The sequence below is a fragment of the Scyliorhinus canicula genome, chromosome 2 (genome assembly GCF_902713615.1).
Source record: "Scyliorhinus canicula chromosome 2, sScyCan1.1, whole genome shotgun sequence".
In the NCBI taxonomy this organism is placed as follows: domain Eukaryota; kingdom Metazoa; phylum Chordata; class Chondrichthyes; order Carcharhiniformes; family Scyliorhinidae; genus Scyliorhinus; species Scyliorhinus canicula.
This window is the reverse complement of record NC_052147.1, coordinates 260,112,905-260,136,306: the sequence shown is the minus strand read 5'-3', so window position 1 is coordinate 260,136,306 and position 23,402 is coordinate 260,112,905. Positions and strand designations below refer to the sequence as shown.

General features: G+C 47.0%; 1 protein-coding gene across 2 annotated transcripts in view; it reads left to right on the top strand.

Moving 5' to 3' along the window:
• The window catches only part of mmadhcb (metabolism of cobalamin associated Db), a 51,631-nt gene that overhangs the window by 9,264 nt on the left and 18,965 nt on the right, over nt 1-23,402 (top strand). For both annotated transcript variants that reach the window (XM_038789996.1, XM_038789995.1), the window contains exons 2-3: nt 3,592-3,630; nt 13,554-13,698. In XM_038789996.1, the coding sequence (XP_038645924.1) occupies nt 3,622-3,630; nt 13,554-13,698 (154 nt within the window). In that variant the 5' untranslated portion in view covers nt 3,592-3,621. The remainder of the gene's footprint in view (nt 1-3,591; nt 3,631-13,553; nt 13,699-23,402) is intronic.

The following is a 23,402-nucleotide window of genomic DNA, read 5'->3' as shown; positions in this document are numbered from 1 at the left end:
GCTGCCAGTGGGAACAGTTTCGCCTCATGTACTCCATCCTGCACCATTTTAAGCACCTCTATCAAATATTCTCTAAAAGCATTGGCACAAGTGTCGAGGCTTGTGGCAGCCATTGTTCAGTAACTGGGACAAGATAACTGCCTATTGCCCAACATCGTCCAAAACAGTCCAGAATTTTGAGACAGGGTGATCCTGGTGAGCATCAGCCCTTTAATCTAGACCATGTCATATGCCAATGGCAAGCTGCACCGATCATGGATTTCTTCCAGAATCCGCTATCAGTGTGCATATTGCATGGGTCAAAACGTGATCACAGAAACTGGAATGAGAATCCTGCTTGTCTTTTTTGGGATGGCTGACATAACAACAGTGCTGATTCAGAGTTGATATAAGGATTGATATAAATCTATGGCTTCCAGGATGTTGGTTGGCTTGCCTGGTTTGTGTATGACCATGGCCATCTAGAATCTATGGTATGGATGTACAATTTTGCAGGTGAGTCGCTGAAGAAATACCAACACCTTCCTTTTATCTGGCAATGGAGTTATCTGAGCTGATGGCAGGTGGCGGCGGGGGGGGGGGGGGGGACGTACAGGGATTGAGATCATTTTTCGGTGAAGGCAAAGGTGGATCTCTCGCCTGGTGTTATTGTCAAATTCTCGTTTCACAATCTGAGAGATCTGGCTAGCTGTGCTCCTGGAGCAGGTATTGCATTACCTTTGTCCATTCTTCCTGGAAACCCTGGGGCATTCTCTGCTTGGCAACAGTGGTGAAGAGGCAAACAACCTTATGCTCACATTTCTTTGTCATTGGGATACAGACCACCATTTTCTCATCTTTAGCTGGCTGGGATTAATTTTGACAGAATCACTGGGATTTCAATGCCAACCCAGTTGAAGATGCAGAGATTTTGGCTGTTAGGGTATTTGGGAAGTATTTTGCCAGCTGCATTAATATGCTCCCACTTTCTTCTTCGAAATGAAGGTGAGGTCATCTTGTAGTTGCTTTGTCAATGAGCATGTTGGAAAGTTGCTTGCTGTTTAGGTTCAAAGATCAGTTGCAGATATCATGCTGAGATCCAGTCTGACAGGTCTTCGCCATTGACTTAACTTTTTTTATAGCCCCATGTAGAGTGGCGGCTGTTAACGATACCAATGTCTAGAGCTGGTATTGACCCTCGGAGAGCACTGGTTTCAGCCTTTTTGAATTAAAGATTTTGGATGTACTAATAATGTGCTCCCCGAACTTGATAGCGGTGCTGTAGGTGACCTTTTCTTCAATTGGGGCATCAAAATATGCGATGGTATTCTGCATGTTTATGATCAGACTATATTTTGGGTGGTAGTGGTTAGTTGTAGGATTGGATTTGTGGATATAGTAACAGCTGGCCTGTTGGTCAATAGAAATGTTGATTTCTTTGAGTGTGAGGGCATCAGTGTTTTGTGTCTTCAACATGTTGCTGACATAGTCGCAGACATCTTGGGTTGGAAGGTAATTGATCCAGTCGATTGGGCTGTAATAGTGGCTTGAATTGTTGCTGTGAAGAATGCAATCATTGATTAGTTACCGGTTTAATTGACATTAATCATGATTTGTTACTTGGCGGAGTGGACCACATGGAGGTTGCCATCTTGCACAGGGCAGCAGTGAGCAGAGCTTGGGGGTGGATATAAACTAGCCAGGCTGATGCTTTCACTCTGATAGGTTCTTGTCCCCAAAGGTTGTTACTGCCTTCCTCCCACCAGCTCTGAACTCCCCTCGAACTCTCACCCTGAATGTTGTGTAACTGGTGATTACACTAACCTTGTCCTGAATTGTGGATCAGCCAACTCCAGTTTTTTTGCTATCAAAATCACCAACTGCTGTGAACAAGCACTCCAGCATACTTGGAATGTTAGCTTCAAAATCTGAGAGTTTTGTTAATAAGTAACTTTGAAAAGTAATGTGACAAAATAGCTTTTGAATTTGGAACTAGGAGTGGGGCTTGTTAGTTTGGGCTTACTGTACCAAAGCATTTATTTTCGGACTACCATCAACAACAATAGTGGCTTTGAAACTCATGGTCTTCTAGTGATCTTTTAAAAAAAAAATGTAAGAGTACCCAATTCCTTTTTTTCCCAATTAAGGGGCAGTTTAGCGTAGCCAATTAACCCACCCTGCACATCCTTTTGGGTTGTGGGGGTGAGACTTGCGCAGACACGGGGAGAATGTGCAAACTCCACACAGACAGCAACCGGGGCCGGGATTGAACCCGGGTCCTCGGTGCCATGAGGCAGCAGTGCTAAACACTCTGCCATCGTGCTGCCCTAGCTTCTGGTGATCTAAGTAGCTATGTCACCAGTATTTCCCTGTTCCTCCGAAGGGGGCAGGAGATGGTAGCTGTTCTGTTGGTATGGGAAAAGGACTGCTGTCAAATTGACATTTGTCTGTTTATCAGGATAAGGATAACTGTTTTGCTCTCTTTCCCTTACCTCCTAAGGTGTTGTTTTATAATTTGTAATTCTTTAATTTTCAGCGTAAAAAGGATGCTAGAATAGGTGACAACCAAATTTGAACTGTTCTAAAGGGTCCGACAAATTTACAATTTCTCTTGGTTACTTTTCAATGTGTACCTTTATATTTTGGCAAATGGGATTGTTTCTTTCTTCAGACTGATATTCTTTTAAAAGAAACAGTTACTGAATCGATTGGTGATCTTCTCTGACTTCATAATATGGAAGGGAATATTTGTACCTGAAACTGATGGGGTTGAATATAGTCCGCTGCATTTAAACAAATGACGTCTTGGAAAAGTGTTTTTTGACAAATCACAGTTCTCCTCATTCAACCACAGAAAGCAATCTTCCCAAAAAGGGCAAAATAAATAGCTGTTGCAGAGTAAAATCATTGTGAGTTGATCTGTGCTGACTTTACAGATCATTTTGAATTGATCCTTGCTTTCGAATGGTATATAGGGCTATTATCTCCTAATTTCTATATTGTTCATGCAGTGCTGAAGAGAAAACTAGTCACTTGAGTGAATATTTAACCGCTTATCTGAACAACCAGCGATACATTTTTGTACACTTTTCATATTTCAAATGAGCAGAAAGTTAACATGGACTATCTAAAGTAGTACAATTTATTGCAGTTTTTTCAGACAGTTGGTTCATGAGAATAACGGGAAGGACTGTTATCCAGATTGTAACTTTAAATCCCAAATTTAGTGGCACCACTACTTTGCCTACCTTAGTTTTATGGTGGTCCCACACTATAGTTTCGGCCCATTAGTCCGCTCTCTGTATCTGTAAAAATAAACTCTCATACTCTGCCTTGCTTATGACTTGATAGAATTTGATTTATTGTCGCCTTTGATGGCATATGTACTGAAAGATTTTCATTTTGTATCTGATCAAAAAACTGCGCTGGATTCTGAAAATGCTGCTGGTAGTGTTCGTTGGGCAAACACACAGAAAATCTGAGTGGCTAAACCAAAGGAATTTTGAGCTGCTTTGATCTGTGCTAATTACAGAGATAATGTTGTCAAAGTTAATTGTGAAATTCTTTAAAATAATTGAATTTTTGGTAATCGTTTTGTGTTCTATTCTGCAGGACAGGCGGTCGGGCCAGAAGCCGAGCAAAATGGCCAAGGTAAGGTTTCAATCATTTTATTGTCTTAGTTTAGTTTTTTATTGACTGAAGAGTAGATGAATAAATTGTGGAATTATTACGGGGGTGATGGGGCACTCGGTTATTAAATGGCTTCTCCTCACGCTGGAGACAAACCTGAAGTAGGATGGGGAGGATCCATTTGTCGATTTCCACGCAAGAACCAACAAGATAGATACGGTAGAACTATGAATGATGTTCTACTGAGTGAATTTGAGAAGTTAGGGCCCAACTTAAAATGCAAAACCTCAAATGTAATCGCGTCTGGATTGTTACCTGAGTCACGCGCCAGTTGCCGTAGTATTCGCAGATAAGAGAGTTAAGCATTTGACTTGGAGTGGTGTGGGATTAAGGGATTTCAATTCATGGGACCCTGCGCTAGTTTCCGGGAAAGAGGGTGCTGTTCCGTTGGGACCAGGTCCACTTAAACAATACTGGGATCAACATCCAGGCGAATCGTATAATAAGGACTATGGGTTGAGCTTTAAACTAAAAAGGGAGGGGAGAGTTCAGATGAAGGGAAATGTAGAGATCTAAAGAGAAATGCTGAGGTAACAGATTAGTGTAGTGATTTAGATAAAGCCCAGGAGAGTAGGGTAGAAAGGGACAGAAAGTTTAATGATAATGGTACATCAGTGAATAAGGTCCATCCAAATAATAGTAAAAAATAAATAAAAGCTCTCATCTGTTTGCATAAAGCAGTCACAGTGAGCTAGATGAACTAGTGGCACAAATAGAGGTAAATGATTTTGATCTAGTCATCATTACGGAAAGATGGTTACAAGGTGATCCAAGGTTGATATTCTAATATACACCGCATTTCAAATGACCGACAGAATGGGAAAGGAGGAAGAGTAGGCTTTAGAACAGTACAGCACAGAACAGGCCCTTCGGCCCTCGATGTTGTGCCGAGCAATGATCACCCTACTCAAACCCACGTATCCACCCTATACCCGTAACCCAACAACCCCCCCCCCCTTAACCTTACTTTTTAGGACACTACGGGCAATTTAGCATGGCCATTCCACCTAACCCGCACATCTTTGGACTGTGGGAGGAAACCGGAGCACCCGGAGGAAACCCACACACACACGGGGAGGACGTGCAGACTCCGCACAGACAGTGACCCAGCCGGGAACCGAACCTGGGACCCTGGAGCTGTGAAGCATTTATGCTAACCACCATGCTACCGTGCCTGATAGTAAAGGATGACTTCCGGAATGCTGGAAATCTGAAATAAAAATAGAAAATGCTGGAAGTACCCAGCAGGTCCGGCAACATCTGTGGAGAGAGAGAAACAGAGTTGATGTTTCAGGTAGATGACCTTTCATCACATCCAGGAAAAGTTAGAATTGTAATAGGTTTTGAGCAAGAGCAGGGTAGGACAAAGACAAAGAAAGGACATTGTGGAAGACAGGAGAGATTGAATGACATAAGTTTAACAGGGTCAAAGTGAATAGTGATGGAACAAGAAAAGAAATGAAGAAAGAAAATAAACAAAAGATGTGCCTAGAGCAGGTGTGTTAGTGACTGAAAGAAACAATAAGAGAAAAACCGGAAGAAGCAAAGAAATAAGAAAAATGGAGCCAGAGATTATGGTCTGAAATTGTTTCACTCAATGTTGAGTCATCAAGGCTCTAATTGAAAGATGAAGTGCTGTTCCTCAAGTTTGTGTTGAGAGGGCAGCACAGTGGCGCAGTGGGTTAGCACTGTGGCCTCATGGCACTGAGGTCCCAGGTTCGATCCCGGCTCTGGGTCACTGTCCGTGTGGAATTTGCACATTCTCCCCGTGTTTGCGTGGGTTTCGCCCCCACAACTTAAAGATGTGCAGGGTAGGTGGATTGATCACGCTAAATTGCCCCCTAATTGGTCAAAAAAAATGAATTGGGTACTCTAAAATTTTTTTTTTTTTTTTTAAGGTTTGTGTTGAGCTTTACTGAAATAATGCAGCAGGCCAAGGACAAAGTGTGAGCATGAGAGCATGGGGGAGAATTAAAATGGCAGGCCACTGGAAATGCTGGGTCATGCTTGTGGACTGAATAGAGGTGTTCTGCAAAGCAGTCACCGAATCGGTGTTTGATCTCTGCAATCTACAAGACACAACAATGTGAGCAGCAAGTACAGTAGATTAGATTGAAAGATGTACACATATATGACTGCGTCTCCTGGAAGGAATGCTTGGAGTCTTAGATGTTGAGGAGGCAGGAGCAAAAAGGGCAGGTGTTCCATCTCCTGCATTTGCACGGAAAGGTGCTTTGGGAAGTGGGTGATTGAGAAGTGGACCAGTGTATCACAGAAGGAATAGTCCATTTGGAGTGTTGAAAGAGAAGGGTAAGGAAGATGTATTTCATGGTGGCATCAGGCTGGTGATGTCAGAAATGGCGGAAAATGATCCATTGAATATGGAGGCTAGTGGGTTGGAAGATGAGGTCAACGGGACAGACAGAAAGGGGTGAGAGCAAAAGTGCTGGAAACGTGGTGGTCAGGGTCATTCACGGTAGTGGTGGGGTTGGAATCCTCGGTTGAGGGGAAAAAGACATCTCAGAAGCACTGTTGTGGACAGTTGCACCATTATAACTGATGTGACAGAGACAGGAACTGGGACAAAAGACCATAGATCTTTGCTCCGAAGATCAGGACATAGAATTAATATGGGCTGAAATTAGGAATAGCACAGATCAGAAAATACTCCCAACAGTGGCTACACCATTGGGCTGAGCATTAAGCAATAAAGAGTTGGAGCTTGTGACAGATGTAACATTACAATTATTGGGGGGATGGTAAGTGGAGTGTGGAGAATGTTTTTGAGACAGTTTCCTGGAACAATATGTTATGAAATCAACTATGGATAAAACTATTTTAGATCTGGGGTTGTTTTTGTGACAGTTTCCTGGAAAAATATGTTGTGAAATCAACTATGGATAAAAATATTTTAGATCTGGGATTGTGCAATGAGATAGGGTTAATTAGTAATTTCATAGAAACCCTACTGTGCAGAATGAGGCCATTCGGCTCATCGAGCCTGCACCGACCCTCCAAAAGAGTACCCTACCTAGGCCCAATCCCCCGGCCTGACCTACAACCCCATAACCCCACCTAACTTTTAGACACAAAGGGTCAATTTAGCATGGCCAATGCACCTAACCTGCATATCTTTGGACTGTGAGAGGAAACCAGAGCACCCAAGGGAAACCCACACAGACACTGGGAGAACGTGCAAACTACACGCATTCACCCGAGGTCGGAATTATACATGGATCCCTGGTGCTCTGAGACAGCAGTGCAAACCACCGTGCGAACCAGTGTGCCACCATGCCACCCTTAATCTCTGAGTAAGAAATCCATGGGAAAAAATGATCATAATACATTCTATGTTGAATTTGGAAGCAGCATTTTCCCGTCCCAGATAAGAATCTTAAACTCAAAGATATGGCGATAAATAAACGGTGGCAGACATTTAAAGTAACATTCCAGCAATGTACTGAAGACTTAGCCCCTAGCCAAGCTGTTCAGAACGATTAAGACACTGGCATCTATCTATCTGACGATATGGAAAATTTACCAGGTATGTCCTGTCCACAAAACGCACAACAAATCCAACCTGGCTAATTTTCAAGCTATCAGTCTACTCTTGATCATCAGCAAAATTATAGAGAGTGTCATCAAGTGTCATTTACTCAGCAATAAACTGCTCACGGACCCTCAACTCAGGTCTACCAGAGCTGCTCAGCTCCTGACTGCATTACAACCTTGGTTTAAACATGGATAAAAAAGCGGAACTCCAGAGGTGAGGCGAGAGTGCATAATGTTCACCCCATTCACGATTCCTCAGATACTGAAGCCGTCTGTGCCCACGTGCAACATTCAAGCTTGAGCTGATAAGTGACAAGTGGCAGGTAATTACCATCTCCTGGAAGAGAGAATCTAACCATCTCTTGACATTGAGTGGCATTACCATCATGAATCCCCCACTAGCAACATCTGGGGGTTACCATTGACCAGAAACATAGATACATAGAAGATAGGAGGAGGCCTTTGGCCCTTCGAGCCTGCTCCGCCATTTATCACGATCACGGCTGATCATAGATCATAGAATTTACAGTGCAGAAGGAGGCCATTCGGCCCATCGAGTCTGCACCGGCTCTTGGAAAGAGCACCCTACCCAAGTTCAACATCTCCACTCTATCCCAATAACCCAGTAACCCTAAGGGCAATTTTGGACACTAAGGGCAACTTATCATGGCCAATCCACCTAACCTGCACATCTTTGGACTGTGGGAGGAAACCGGAGCACCCGGAGGAAACCCACGCACACACGGGGAGGATGTGCAGACTCCGCACAGACAGTGACCCAAGCCGGAATCGAACCTGGGACCCTGGAGCTGTGAAGCCATTGTGCTATCCACAATGCTACCGTGCTGATCATCCAACCCAGTAGCCTAATCCTGCTTTCTCCCCATAACCTTTGATCCCATTTGTCCCAAGTGCTATATCTAGCTGCCTCTTGAATATATTCAATGTTTAAGCATCAACTACTTCCTGTGGTAATGAATTCCACAGGCTCACCACTCTTTGGGTGAAGAGGTGAAGAAATATCTCCACATTTCTGTCAGAAATGGTTTACCCTGAATCCTCAGACTGTGACCCCCTGGTTTTGGACACACACACCATCGGGAACATCTTCCCTGCATCTACCCTGTCTAGTTCTATTAGAATTTTATAAGTCGCAATGAGATCCCCCCCTCATTCTTCTGACCTCCAGCGAGAATAATCCTAACCCAGTCAATCTCTCCTCAAACTGAACTGGACCAGCCATATAAATACTCTGACTACAAGAGCAGGTCAGAGACTGGGAATTCTGCAGCTGGCTCCCCAAAGCCTGTCCACCAGCTACAAGGCACAAGTCAGGTGTGTGATGGAATATTCTCCACTTGCCTGAATGACTGCAGCTCCAACAACTCTAAAGGAGCTCAACACTATCCAGGCAAAAGGAGCCCACTTCTTTGGCAATTCACCGCCTGAAACATTGTTCTTCGACACATACACAATGGGCCGAAGGCCCTCTTTCTGTGCTGTCAAACTGTGACTTGTGTCAGGTGTGCAAACGATGTGGCCCATTCAGTGGAGCTAATCAAGCATGGTCAATACTTCAATGATGGGGAGTTTGGCTTGAGCTTGAACACTGACGTTGGTGTGCTTATCCTGCCAATGGATTTGTAAGATCTTGAGACAGCACTGGTGGTACTTCTTTGGGGTTTTGAGATGTCTGCTATACATAGTCCACGTCATCTCTTGAGCTATGCGGGAAGGCAGGATTACTACTGTACTGTAGACCATGAGCTTGGTGCCAGGTATGAGGTCCCGGTCATCTAACACTTTCTTCTTTAGACGACCAAAGGCTGTACTAGCACGTTTAAGTGGTGTTGAACTTCATCGATATGGAAAGTGGCCCATGTTGTGGGGGGTTTGGGAAGGTTGGTAGAGGACCTCTGCCTTACGGATGTTTACTGTAAGGCCCATGCTCTTGTATGCCTCGATGAAGGTGTGGACGATGGCTTGGAGCTCGGCCTCCGAGCGTGCGCAGACGCAAGCATCGTCTGCATTCAGTAATTGATTTGGCAAGAGGACGGGGCGGCTTTCAGGTGGCAGAGGTTGAGCAGATTCCCATTTGTTTGTGTTTAGCTCCAGTCCAGCGGAGAGTTTGCTGAGGGTGAGATGGAGCATTGCAGCTAGGAAGATCGAAAAGAGCGTCAGGGCAATGACCCAGCCTTACTTGACCCCAGTTTGAAAGTGAATCGCTTCAGTGGTGGATCCGTTGGTCAGGATCAAGGCTTGCATGTCATCATGGTGCAGGCGGAGGATGGTGGAAAACCTTTGGGGATAACCAAAACGAAGGACGTTCCTTAATCCCTCATGGCTGACAGTATCAAGGCCTTTGTGAGATCAAAGCAGGCCATGTCGAAGAGTTGGTTCTGTTCCCTGCATTTCCCATGTTGTTGCCGCGTGGTGAAGATCATATCCATTGTACATCTGGGAGGAACTCTTCAGCCACATGGAGGAGGCAATTAAGGAGGACTGTTGCGATGACCTTCCCAGTGACCAACACGGAAATTCCTCTGTAGTTACTGCAGTTAGACTTGTCACCTTTCTTGAAAATGATCACGATTTACAGCTTCCCTGAGTTCTCCTGGCATGTTGTCCTCCTACCAGATAAGGGGAAGTAGGTCATATATTCATACCGTTGTTGCTTCTCTGCCATGTTTTAGGGCTTCAGCGGGGATTCCGTCCGCTCTTGATGCCTTGTTGTTCCTTAGCTGTCGGATGGCATTTTCTACCTCGTGCCAGGATGGGGTTGTACTGATGTGATGGTGGAGAACATGCCGCAGCGGGATGGAGTTGAGGACCGAGGGCTCGATTTAGTGACCTCGTCACACCCTACTTGATGTCAGGACGAGGTCATTGAATCTTGCGACCAGACGTTGCAATCTGTATCTCATCCTCACTAGACATGATCCAGATCTGCATGTTTAACCGAGCCATTCTGCTCAGTTAAATATAAGACATGGGAGCAGAATTAGGCCACTCGGCCCATCGAGTCTGTTCCGCCATTCAATCATGGCTGATATTTTTCTCATCCCCATTCTCCTGCCTTCTCCCCATAACCCCTGATCCCCTTATTAATCAAGAACCTATCTACCTCTATCTTAAAGACATACCGTGATTTGGCCTCCACAGCCTTCTGCGTCAAAGAGTTCCACAGATTCACCACCCTCTGGCTGAAGAAATTCCTCCTCATCTCTGTTTTAAAGGATTGCCCCTTTAGTCTGAGATGGTGTCCTCTGGTTCTAGTTTTTCCTGCAAGTGGAAACATCCTCTCCACGTCCACTCTATCCAGGCCTCGCAATATCCTGTAAGTTTCAATAAGATCCCCCTCATCCTTCTAAACTCCACGAGTCCTCAACCATTCCTCATATGACAAGTTCTTCATTCCAGGGATCATTCTTGTGAATCTTCTCTGGACCCTTTCCAAGGCCAGCACATCCTTCCTTAGATACGGGGCCCAAAACTGCTCACACTACTCCAAATGGGGTCTGACCAGAGCCTTATACAGCCTCAGAAGTACTGGTGTTGTATTCTAGCCCTTTTGACATGAATGCCAACATTGCATTTGCGTTTTTAATTGCCAACTGAACCGGCACATTAACCTGAAGCGAATCGTGAACAAGGACGCCCAAGTCCCTTTGTGCTTCTGATTTCCGAAGCATTTCCCCATTGAGAAAATAGTCTGTGCCTAAATTCCTCCTTCCAAAGTGCATAATCTCACACTTTTCCACATTGTATTTCATTTGCCACTTTGCCCCTCTCCTAGCTTGTGCAAATCCATCTACAGACGCCTTGCTTCCTCAATACTACCTGTCCCTCTACAGGTCTTTGTATCATCTGCAAACTTAGCAACAGTGCCTTCAGTTCCTTCTTCCAGATCATTAATATGCGCTCACGGGATTCTCCAGCCGCCCAGGACTTAACTGCCACACCTAGGAGCCCTCGCCAGTTCAGTACTAGTTTCCACTGGTGTAAGGCTGGCACTGCCAAGGATCAGGCTCGGAGGTCCTTACCAGGTGGAGGGGGTGTGAGGTGTGGGGTGGATCGAAACGTGGAGGGTGGGGGGTGGTCTTTTTATTCTTTTTTGAAATGTGAGCATTGCTGGCAAGGCAAACGTCTATTGCTCGCCCCTAATTGCCCTTGAGAAGGTGATGATGAGCTGATTTCCTGAACCACTGCCGTCCATCTGGTGTAGGTACACTCACAGGGGAGTGGTGGCATAGTGGTATTGTCACTGGACCACTATTCCAGAAACCCCAAGGTAATGCTCTGGGACCCAAGTTCGAATCCCACCACAGCAGATGGTGAAATTTGAATCCAATAAAAATCAGCAATTAAAAGTGGTAATAACCATGAAACAGCTGTCCATTGGTTCACTAATGCCCTTTAGGGAAGGAAATCTGTCACCCTTGGGTCTGGCCTACATGTGATTCCAGCAATGTGGTTGACTCTTAACTGCCATTGGGGCTGGTTAATAAATGCTGTCCTGGGTTTGACCTGGCGACAGTGAAGGAATGCTGATATAGTTACAAGTCAGAATGGTACATGACTTGGAGAGGAACTCGTGCATCTCATTACTGTTTGTGGGACCTTGCTGTGCACAAATTGGCTGATGCATTTCTTTGAACTACACTTCATTATACTACAACAGTGCAAAAGTGCTGTGGGACATCCGGAGCGGGATTCTGCAATAAAGGGGCAATGTCCCCATGCCGGTGTGGAAACCGGCACCAACCACGCCGGCGTCAACAGCCCCTGAAAGTGAGGGATTGTCCACTTTCTAGGGGGCTAGGTTGACCAGGAGTGGTTCCCGCAGCACCAGACGGCACCGAAGGGCATGAGTTTGTGCATGCGCGGAACGGCCGGTGTGATCTCGTGCATGCACAGACCAGCTGGCAAATTTCCACGTGTGCGCAGAATGGCCGGCGTATTTCTGCGCATGCCCAGCGGTTCTCTTCTCCGCGCCGGCCACCGGGCAATATGGCAGAGCCCTATAGGGGCCTGGAGCAGAGGAAAGAAGGCCCCCACGGAACTAGCCCGTCCGCCGTTCGTTAGGCCCCGATCGCAGGCAAGGCCACCGTGGGGGCCCCCTAGAGTCGGATCATCCTCCTCCCCCCCCCCCCCCCCCCCCCCCCCCCCCCCAGGACTGCCCCCGGCACACTTACCTGCCAGGTCCTGCTGTGTGTGAGGTGAGTAATTCACACCGGCGGGACTGGGCAAAACTTGACGGCCACTTGGCCCATCAGGGCCCGTAGACTTGCCGGAGGGGCCACTGTCAACGGCCCCCGACCGGTTTGGCAGGAATCCCACCGGCCCCCAAAAAATGGCACTGGAGAATAGGGCAGCTGGCGGCTGGGTGTGATTCACTCCTCCCCCCGGGGATTTTCCGACCCAGCGCAGGGTCGGGGAATCACGGCCCCTGAGTTTAGGATCATTTCCTTTATTTTCAATGGAGGCAAATCATTATGTTATATTCTGTTTATCTTTGTGCACACATTAAAATTTCATGCTGCGGACAGACATCTAATATCAGTATCAAACACCCCCAAGCTCAGGCACAGCATAGCCAGAGTATCCCCAGTACATAATTGTAACTTTTGCCCCTTCCCAGCTATCGTGCCCTCTCTGAGATTGTCCATTAGTGCTGAACCAGGGAACGTTTTGTGATGGAAACCCATAAGCATTACGAGCTTGAGACTGACTGAGCGCAATTCATAGTGGCCCCTTAAAAGTCATCAGAAACTGGAGACTGATCCTGTCAGATTTTCACCCACATTTCAGAGGTGAAAGACTACTGATGCAACTTACTGTGTCACCTAATTCTGTATTTGAAAATATTTATTAAAGACATGAAGGTTTGTTTTCTTAATTTTTTTAATCTCTTTCTGAGTCCCTAATTATTTCCCCAATGTCTCTTTTCTTTCTCCTTTAGTCTGTAGTTTATTTTATTAGAACCATACATTTTTCTCCCATGCTTGGCCCTTAATTTCCATAGTACTCTCAAATATCAGTGCTGCTTTTTCCTTTCATTCCTCTATTTCCCTGGTTCACTTAGTATGGCAATCTGAATACAAATCTCTGCCAGACAGGACCAGGAAGGACCCATGAGCTATAATTACCACTGTTCCCTTCTGGTTGTGCTTTATTTGTTTCCAAGCGGAAATATCTTCTCCTGCAGGTTGATTCCTGTGTTAGCTATGTTTGTACTGCAACAAATGGCTGGTCTACCAATAGCTGGTAGTCTGAAAATTCAAGCTATCAGAATTTTATCCTTCTTTTTATTTTGTGTTCCATTCAAATAGGCGCTCTGCACCAAGGTCAGGCTAGTGACCTACCTGCCAGGGGTTCATACATTGGTTCGAAGGATTGCAACAATTCGAACATTTTCCACAGCAGGATCTTCAGGCTCCGATGAGCCCTATATTGCAGTTATGCCACCTGATCAAGGTTGGTATAAATGTCCTCCCTGTTAATAGTTGTGTTAATACATTAGGATGGATGAAATTTATTTGGAAGACTACTAATAAGCATTTTTGAATTAGCACCTTTTAAAAATATTTTTATTAAGGCATTTGTATAAACAGTAAATACAAACAAAAATGAGCAAGAACAAACAGGAACATCATGGCAAGTAACTAGCTAACCAACACCCCAACCTCCCCTGCTATTTCTGTCCTGCCTTCCCCATTTTAACCCCTTTAGCTCTCTCCCCCATCCCTCTGCTGCCACCTTAATTCTCCTGGAAGAAGTCGATGAATGGCTTCCACCTCCGGGCAAACCGATCAACCGACTCTCTCAAGACAAACTTTATTTTCTCCAACCTGAGGAACTCCGCCAGGCCGCTCATCCACACCCCCGGTTTCGGTGGCTACAGGTCCCCCCACACCAGCAAAATCCATCTCCGAGCTATCAGGGACAGAGGCCATAATGCCGACCTCTCTCACCCCCTGGACTCCCAAAGTTCCTCCTCCCGTTTCTGGTTGACTTCCCCTGTCGGGGCTCTCTCCCAGTCCCTTAGCTCTTTATAGATCTCGGACACCTTACCCTCACCCACTCCTTCCCTCAATAATGCTCACACAGACTCCTGAAATCCCAAAGGCGGCAAACTGGGAAAGGACGGAATCTGCTTCCTCACAAAGTCTCGAACCTTTAAGTATCTAAGCCCATTCCCACTGGGCAGCTCATAATCCTCCACCAGGTCCTCTAAACTCGCAAAGCTGCGCCCCAACAAACGGGTCCCCAAACCACTCAATCACTGCCTGTCACCACCCCTGAAACCTCGCGTCCAACCCCGCCCGGTGCAAAAACCCCCCCACCGGTGTAAACCTGTGATTATCGCAAATCGGTGCCCACACCGAGGCACCTTCCAACCTCTGATGCTGCCGCCAGTGCCCTCAGGACCGCTCATGGAGTACCTGGCCAGCGAGAACGGCAGAGACGCCGTCAACAATGCCCCTAAACTTGTTCCTCTGCCTGAGCCCACCTCCATCTGCCCACATGCTGACCCCACCCCACTACCCACTTCCTAACCATGGTTATGGTCGCAGGCCAGGAATAATTCATTTATGTTTGGCAAGACCAACCCCCCACCCCCATTCCAACCACACCTTCTTAACCCGCGGGGTTTCCCCGACCCACTCAAACCCCAAAATCAGAGAGTTGACTTTCTTAAAGAATGATTTGGGGGCAAAGATTGGGAGATTATGAAAGACAAATAAAAGTCTCGCCAGCACTGTCATTTTAACTATCTGCGCCCGCGCCACCAGCGACAGTGGCAGCGCATTCTACCTCCTAAAATCCCCTTTCATCTGTTCCACCAGCCGATCCAGATTCAGCTTGCGCAGCTACTTCATCCCCGCGCCATCTGGATACGCAAATAACTGACGCTCGCCCCCACTACCTTGAACGGCAGCTCTCCCAACCTCCTCTGCTGCCCCTGGCCTTGATTAGGAACACCTCATTCTTCCCCATATTTAGCTTATATCTGGAAAACCAGCCAAATTCCTCCAGGATACTCCTGATTCCCCCAAACTCCCCCAGTGGGTCCGAAATATATAGCAGCAAGTCGTCCGGATACAGCAAGACCCTGTGCACTTCCCCCCCACCCAATCCCTCTCCAACTTCTCGACGCTTGACGCACCATTACCAATGGCTCTATTGCAAAGGCAATAAGCGATGGGGAGAGTGGGCACCCCTGCCTTGTCCCATGGTGCAGCCCGAAGTACCCCAAGCTCATCCGATTCGTCCGCGCGCTCTCTACCTGTCCCGTGTACAATAATTGGACCCAGTCCACAAACCCCTGCTCAAACCCAAACTGTCCTAACACTTCCCACAAATGTCCCCACTCCAGCCGATTGAATGCCTTCTCTGTGTCCATTGCCACTGCCATCTCTACGTCCTGTCCCTCCGTGACATCATCATCACATTTAATAATCTCCTAACAATTGCCGACAATTACCTCCATTTTACAAACCCCATTTGGTCTTCCCCGTATCATTCCCGGCACACAGTCCTCCATACGCGAGACCAGTATCTTTGCCAGCAACTTAGCGTACACGTTTGTTTAATAGTGGTATCGGACAGTATGACCTACACTGCTCTGGATCTTTATCTTTCTTTGGTATGAGGGATATCGTGCCTGCGATAATGTAAAGGGGAGTTTCCCCTTTTCCCTCGCCCCATTATATGCCCTCACCGGCAAAGGCCCCAGGTTTCCCCCCCAAACTTCTTATAAAATTCCACAGGGCACCCATCCAGGCCCGGGGACTTCCCTGCTTGAATTCCATGCTCTCCATCACCTCCACCATCCCAATGGGAGCCCCCAATCCCTCCACCTGTTCCTTCTCTACCGTGGAGAACTCCAACCCATCCAGGAACTGCTGCATTCCCTCCCTCTCCCCCCAACAGCAACGTCTTGTCCACCACAAAAATAATCAATTTAGCGTTTGATAAGGTTTCCCATGGCAGGTTGATGGAAAAAGTGAAGTCGTATGGTGTTCAGGGTGTACTAGCTAGATGGATAAAGAACTGGCTGGGCAACAGGAGACAGAGTAGTGGTGGAAGGGAGTGTCTCAAAATGGAGAAGGGTGACTAGTGGTGTTCCACAGGGATCCGTGCTTGGACCACTGCTGTTTGTGATCTACGTAAATGACCTGGAGGTAGGTATAGGTGGTCTGATTGTTAATTCCTGGTTAATTTGCTGTCAGTCTAGATTCAACAAAATCTGAGATGGATTTGCAGGTATCATATCATTTAATAATAACTAACTTGCAAGGCTGCATCAATCCATAGAGCTACAGGACACACATACTGTCTTCTGTAGCAGCCAGGAGTAAGAGAAACTCCGAACAAAGGAACACTGGAGATATACTTCAAATTACATCAAGATTCGCATACAAACTTCCCATTGGTCCTTTTACACACCTCCTGACCTGGCCCTATATCCTAATTGGTCACTTTGCATGGTAACCCAGCATCCTTTTCAGCATGCTCACCACGAGGTTACCATCCCCCGAGCCATGCTGTGCTATGTCCTTTGTTCTGTCTGTGAACACATTACCCTCAGGGTCCTACGGTCCACCCCCCATCGTTTGTTCGCTTCCTCATTCCCTCCTTTTATCATTTCATGATAACCCATCATTCCTAGCTGTAGTTATGGCCCCTCAACTAAGAGAACTTGTTGCTGCACTTCTAAATCCTACTGCAGCACCTCATCGGCCGCTGCATGCTCGTGGATCCTAACAGTCAAGACTCTAGGGGCGGCTATCTGTTCCACCGCACCCTGCATTTTACCCATCACGCATTTAAGGATGACCATGCCCACAAAGATGCAGGTGAGATAGTCAAGAGCATACCGATTCTGCATGGCAAACAACCTGAGTTGAGATAATTCCCTGGTTATTGCCCCGAGGGCCCCCAAGGTCTAATTTCCCAGGATGGTAAGGCCACAAATAAAATAATTCCGATCGTTGACCGCCAAGGAACCCCCCACACCCCCCCCCCCCCCCCCCCCCCCCCAGTGTCAAGGCGCTCAGAATTCCCCATCCGGCTGAGTGGCCCCGGTTGGGTATTAGGACCTGAGGTTTCTTCCAGCCTTCGCAAAATTCGGCTGAGACTGACCGGTGCGCCAATATATGGTGCAGTATCCACTCAGTGGGGCAGGGGACTGTGGTGGGGACTAGAGTCCCGATAGCAATTTGGCGGGGAAATGGGGTGACAAAACATTGGTCGCTGAACCATTAAAGAAAAAGTAGTATCCTTGCTCCGTGTACAGGCTAGCATCACAATCAGTATATTGATTGAGCAGGGAACCCCCAGTAGCCCATTTCATCCAGCTTTGGAATGCCCATTCGGGCCTCATAGCAATGCAGAACGCCCTAGACTCAACAGTGATATGAGAGACATTCGCCCAGCCACAAAGGAGCGGGACACAAGTGGCATTGTAACAGGCGCATTGACCTGATGTCAGGGTTATGCAACACTTTGGATCAGTACAAGTGGAGAACAGTCATGTTATACTCATTTTCATCTCTACCAGCAAACAGCCGTACCTCTCACTGCTGAAACAATTCTCGCACGACCGTGAGTCTCTATTGGGAGTGAAGTGGCTAGGTATATATGCCCTCCACCGTCGAAGCTTATCCTGCTGTGAGTGGGAATTATCCCGAGTAAGGGGAAGGCAAATAGCCGGTGGGGCCGAACCCGGATCGTAAGGAAGAGTAACTTGCTCGGGCGGTGGCTCGGAACTCTGACAATGAACCACAGTTTGGGGAGTGCCCCAAAGCGGTGAAACAGGAAATAACCTAGACACCGATGCGGGGTTTGGGTAGCAGACAACCCGCCCCAGGCCATACAAGCGGTGGTAGATCTAGTAGAAGAGATTCATACCATCCAGGTTTCCCTCATTCCGGGTCCTAAATAAATTAAGTACATCTCCTGATAACCTACGTCTAGTTGTACCTCCCCCCTTACACAACCCTTCCTCTGTCTAGTCCCTCTCTCTCACAACCTCTTCCTACCCCCTCCTCACAGTCTGATTTTACCTGTAAGGCATCAAGGTTAGCACATCCAAAATCAAATTTACATATACTCCAAAAACAAGGCAATGTCCATGCAGTCTTCCCTTCCCATCGTTGGGACCGGTGCAATTGCGTCATAAGTCCTGCATGGTCCATTAACCGGATGACCTTCCATGAGTCGATACCGCGTCCTCGTATATGGGGGCAGCGAAGAACGTCACCTTTGCAGAGGTGAAATGTCCGGGTACTTCGGTTGGGGTTCAGATGTAGATGATATTCCCCTGTTCCATTTCCGCCGCCGATGTCACTCCAAGCGAGGCGATGCCGAAGATCACACAGGCGGTGTGTAGCCACCCCATCATGCTTCACACCTGTAAAATAGCGCTGGGGAAGGGAGGCAGGTTAGTGACCGACCTTTTACAGTGGTGGAGGTGGACCCAAACACTCCACCCCTCCACTTTAACTGCAGTGGGGGTGGTAAGGAGAAATTGGAAAGGCCCTTCCCATCGTGGCTCTGACCCTTTCCGAGTCCAATTTTTGACCATGACATAACGACCAGGCTGCACTGAGAGCAAGCTATGTAATAGGGACGGTGACGAGTGAGCTGCACAGACCTGGCCATGGAGCTCCTTGAGGGCGTTCGTGAGGGCTAGAACATAGTTAGTCCTTTCTTTAGTCAGATGGTGAAACTGGACTAATCTGGGAACAGGCAGGTTCCAGGGTGTTCTAATGGGCCTGCCGTAAAAGACTCGGCAGGAGAGAGCCAGGCCAATCCTGCAGGCGTGACCTACAGCTGAATGAGGGCAACGGGGAGCAACTTAAGCCATGTCGGTCCCGTGTCTGTTCTTAATTTAGCCAATTTAGTTTTGAGGATCTGATCGTGTCTCTCAACCAACCCGGCCGCTTGCAGTCTGTACGCACAGTCTAGCTGCTGGCGTATGCCCAACTGGGAGCAGAACTCCTTGTTAATCTGTCCAATAGAATGAGGCCCGTTATCAGAACTTAACTGAGCCGTTATTCCGTACATAAACACCTCATCACATTTTTACAGCCTTTGGCTCTCCGTCCTCTTCCGTCTGGTGTGATGGTCACCAGTGACGAGATGTCCTCTTTGGTGAATAATGATGGGCCAAGCCTATCGGCAGCATCCGAGCCCTAGCCAGCGTACAACACATATTAAGGCATCCAATGATTGTGCAGTATACAATTATAATAACAAGTATTATCAATCCAGGCATCAGGTAAAACCCCATGACCAAGCTATGAGAGATAACCCCGAGCTGAATCTGACTAGATAGATAGCCATCCTCAATACTACCGTGTTGCCCTTAGGATTTATATCCTTCGTATAGTTATACTGACTAGCAACTATCCCTCAGCCTTGTCATTTGTATTTACATGTCATGATTTGTAAACTGTGCGGGAAAATCAATGATAAATGCATCCATCTCGCAGACCAGTGTTGATAGACCCTTTGTGATGTGCTTTCCTCAAGTCCAATCACCGTGAACCATAGCTGGCGCCGCTCAGGAAGGTAACACAATAGCTATTCGGTCGTTCCACTACCTCCAAGGCATCTGACTACCTCGGGGCAGTAGCACCATAAAAGCGCCCTCATGTCCCTTAGAAGCAGCCCACAACTCAGTCCATCAACGACCAAATCCCTCACTGGGGGTTTTTTTTGTAGTAAGTGCTTTCCGTTTCCCATAGGAATGGTAACCGATGATATTTTGTATCATGCACTGATTATCTTGCTTTATTAATTGCAGGAGCTTCAACCAATCCTGTTTCTATTCCTGACTTCCTGTCTCTGACGTCGAACATTGTACTGAATCATGTAGCCTGCCTGCCCTGGCTTACTTGAGACAATAGCTCCGTTTTCTTCAACCCCCTGTTGTCTGTTATCATTTTCCTTACCGCATGGAGTGTATACTTGCCATTATTTTTTTTTTAAACACCACGCACACACTTAGTACAGTTAACTTCTTGTGGTTACAACCCAATTAAATTTATACATAACAGTCCCTAACAACTTACAGGACATTTAGTCTGTAATAACTGTTATACTCTCCAATGCTATATTGGTTACAAATTACCCCTCGCGGCAGCAAGCTGCCAATATTCTAGACCAGTGCCTCTCAAAGTGTGGTACGCGTACGTACCGGTACTTGGAGTGTTTCCAGAAAAGAAAGAGACAGTAATCCTGGATTGGCTTGTTTCGCTCACATTAGTTTTTTTCCATACTGTCTGAAACATTCTTCTGCAGAGTGTTGTTCAGGTTCTTCATCTGTATTATCGTTGCTTCATCTGAGTTTGCAGATGATACAAAGAATCGTGGAGTTGCAGATAGCGAGGAGGACTGTCAGAGAATACAACAAAATATAGATAGATTGGAGAGTTGGGCAGAGAAATGGCAGATGGAGTTCAATCCAGGCAAATGCAAGGTGATGCATTTTGGAAGATCAAATTCAAGAGCGGACTATATGGTCAATGGAAGGGTCTTGGGGAAAATTGATGTACAGAGAGATCTGGGAGTTCAGGTCCATTGTACCCTGAAGGTGGCAACGTAGGTTGATAGAGTGGTCAAGAAGGCATACAGCATGCTTGCCTTCATCGGACGGGGTATTGAGTAGAAGAGTTGGCAGGTCATGTTACAGTTGTATAGGACTTTGGTTCGGCCACATTTGGAATACTGCGTGCAGTTCTGGTTGCCACATTACCAGAAGGATGTGGATGCTTTGGAGAGGGTGCAGAGGAGGTTCACCAGGATGTTGCCTGGTATGGAGGGTGCTAGCTATGAAGAAAGATTGAGTAGATTAGGATTGTTTTCGTTGGAAAGACGGAGGTTGAGGGGGGACCTGATTGAGGTCTACAAAATTATGAGAGGTATGGATAGGGGGTGTCAGTTACAAGGGGTCACGATTTCAAGGTGAGAGGGGGAAAGTTTAAGGGAGATGTGTTTGGAAAGTTTTTTACGTAGAGGGTGGTGGGTGCCTGGAACGCTTTACCAGCGGAGGTGGTAGAGGTGGGCACGATAGCATCATTTAAGAGGCATCTAGACAGGTATATGAACGGGCGGCAACAGAGGGAAGTAGACCTTGGCAAATAGGAGACAGGTTTAAATAAAGGATCTGGATCGGCGCAGGCTGGGAGGGCCGAAGGGCCTGTTCCTGTGTTGTAATTTTCTTTGTTCTTTGTTCTCTTTGATTGAGAGTACACCCGGTACACGGTGAACCAAGAAGTACGAGAACTCTTTTGCCCTCAGCCTCCCAAACATCCACGAGTCCATCCCTCCCTCCCCCCTTCACCCCAATATGCTCTATAAACCTCTCCAGCTCCTTCCCCACTGCCAACACCCTCCCGGTTTGACTGGCACATTCAGCCCTCTCTCATTCTATGTGACCACCCGCCTCCATCGCTTGCCGATCAACCATATCCTTTCTTTGGCCAGCCGCCGGGCTGTGTCACGCGACCCTCCAGGCCCACCCTTGGATGCCCAACGTCATCGCTTCTTTTCTTGCTGCGCCACAGCAGCTACACCTTTGTCAGCAGCTCCCCCTCCCCTTTTGGTCAAAACATCAACCCCAGCCCCCTCTTCTGCACTAACCACCTGGCCACCCCCACTGTGCTCTCGTTAGCTAACCCGCCCAGCTAGCCTGGCAGCCCACGCCCGAGGCTACTGAGCCTCCTAACCCCCACTGGTTCCCCCCCCTCCCCCCCCCCCCCCCCCCCCCCCCCCCCCCCCCCCCCCCCTCCCATACCTCCATGTAACAAACAACAATAAAACAAGAAAAAAGGTGCACTCACCCTAGGCGTTCCTACTGCGTCCCACCACAGAACCCCACAGAATCACCTCAAGGGAGAAAAGTTCTCAAACATCCAACAAACGGAAAAGAACGGAAAGACAAACAACTCATCATACCTCCATCACAGTTCAATGTCCTCCTTCTCCTGCCAGTCCATTGTCTCTTAAAGATTTCATCGCCTCCTCTGATGTGCTGAAATAATGTTCTCGGCTGTTAAAAGTCAACCAGAGGGGGGGCCGGGTACAGCATCCCAAACGTCACCCGTTTTTTATAGAGGGCAGCCTTCACCAAATTGAACCTGGCTCTCCTCTTCGCCAGGTCCTGGTACACCCGAAGCTCGTTCCCTTCCCCACCTTCTCGTCTGCCTCACAGTCTCAATATCTTCTCCTGATCCAGGAATCGGTGGAGACGCATCACCATATCCCTTGGCGGCTCGTTCACCTGTGGCTTCCTCATCAGCGCACTGTACGCTCGGTTGACCTCCTGGGGTCGGTCAAAGGCCCATACCCCATCAACTTCTCCAGCACCTCTAACGGGAGCTGCCAAATGTGTAAATCTTACACTATGGCCACCGCTGGAACTTCAATCAGCATTTTCTAAGAGGAAGCACCAATATTGCTGAGCAAGCTGTACCTACACATTATGCTTTTGCGTCCTTCTGTTCTAAGATATGAGGACACACAAACTGAACTTATTGAAGATGAAAATGGTGAACAAAGAATGATCCATATTTTTAGAATACTTGGAAGAATAGATAACATATGTCAGATCGGAAAATTCGTTGGTGCTTTTTATCGGAAATCAGCAACTGCCCCCTTCATCATAAGCCATAAATCCTTCCCCCTCTAGAAGAGTACCCAGGTATCTATTGAGCTGATTTAAACTGTCTTCAGTGAATTCTACCACCCTTTGTATGAAGAAATTCTTCAGTGGACTTTACTGGTAATTACTTTGTTATTCTATTTCCTTCAGGTGTCAAAAGTTTTCCCTGGGCTCCCTTCTTCCTCCGAACCTCCCGATTTTTAATTTGTTCCCTTTTGTTTGAAATCGTTCATCACAGTGAACAATTCGCTCCACATAAAAATTCCCATTATAATCTTCAATTATGTAATTTTGTTGTCTTATTTTTACTAAAGAAAGCTGCTGAACGTATTACTGTTCCTCATCAACTTAAATTCAAGTTAATAAATTGAACTTCATCAAATGCTGTTTCAAGGGCAATTAATAGTCTTCCAATGACCATGTGACCAGAACAACATGTAGCATTCCAGATTAATCCAAGGCAATACTTTATATTTTGCCTGAGCTGATTGCAGGTACATGTTGT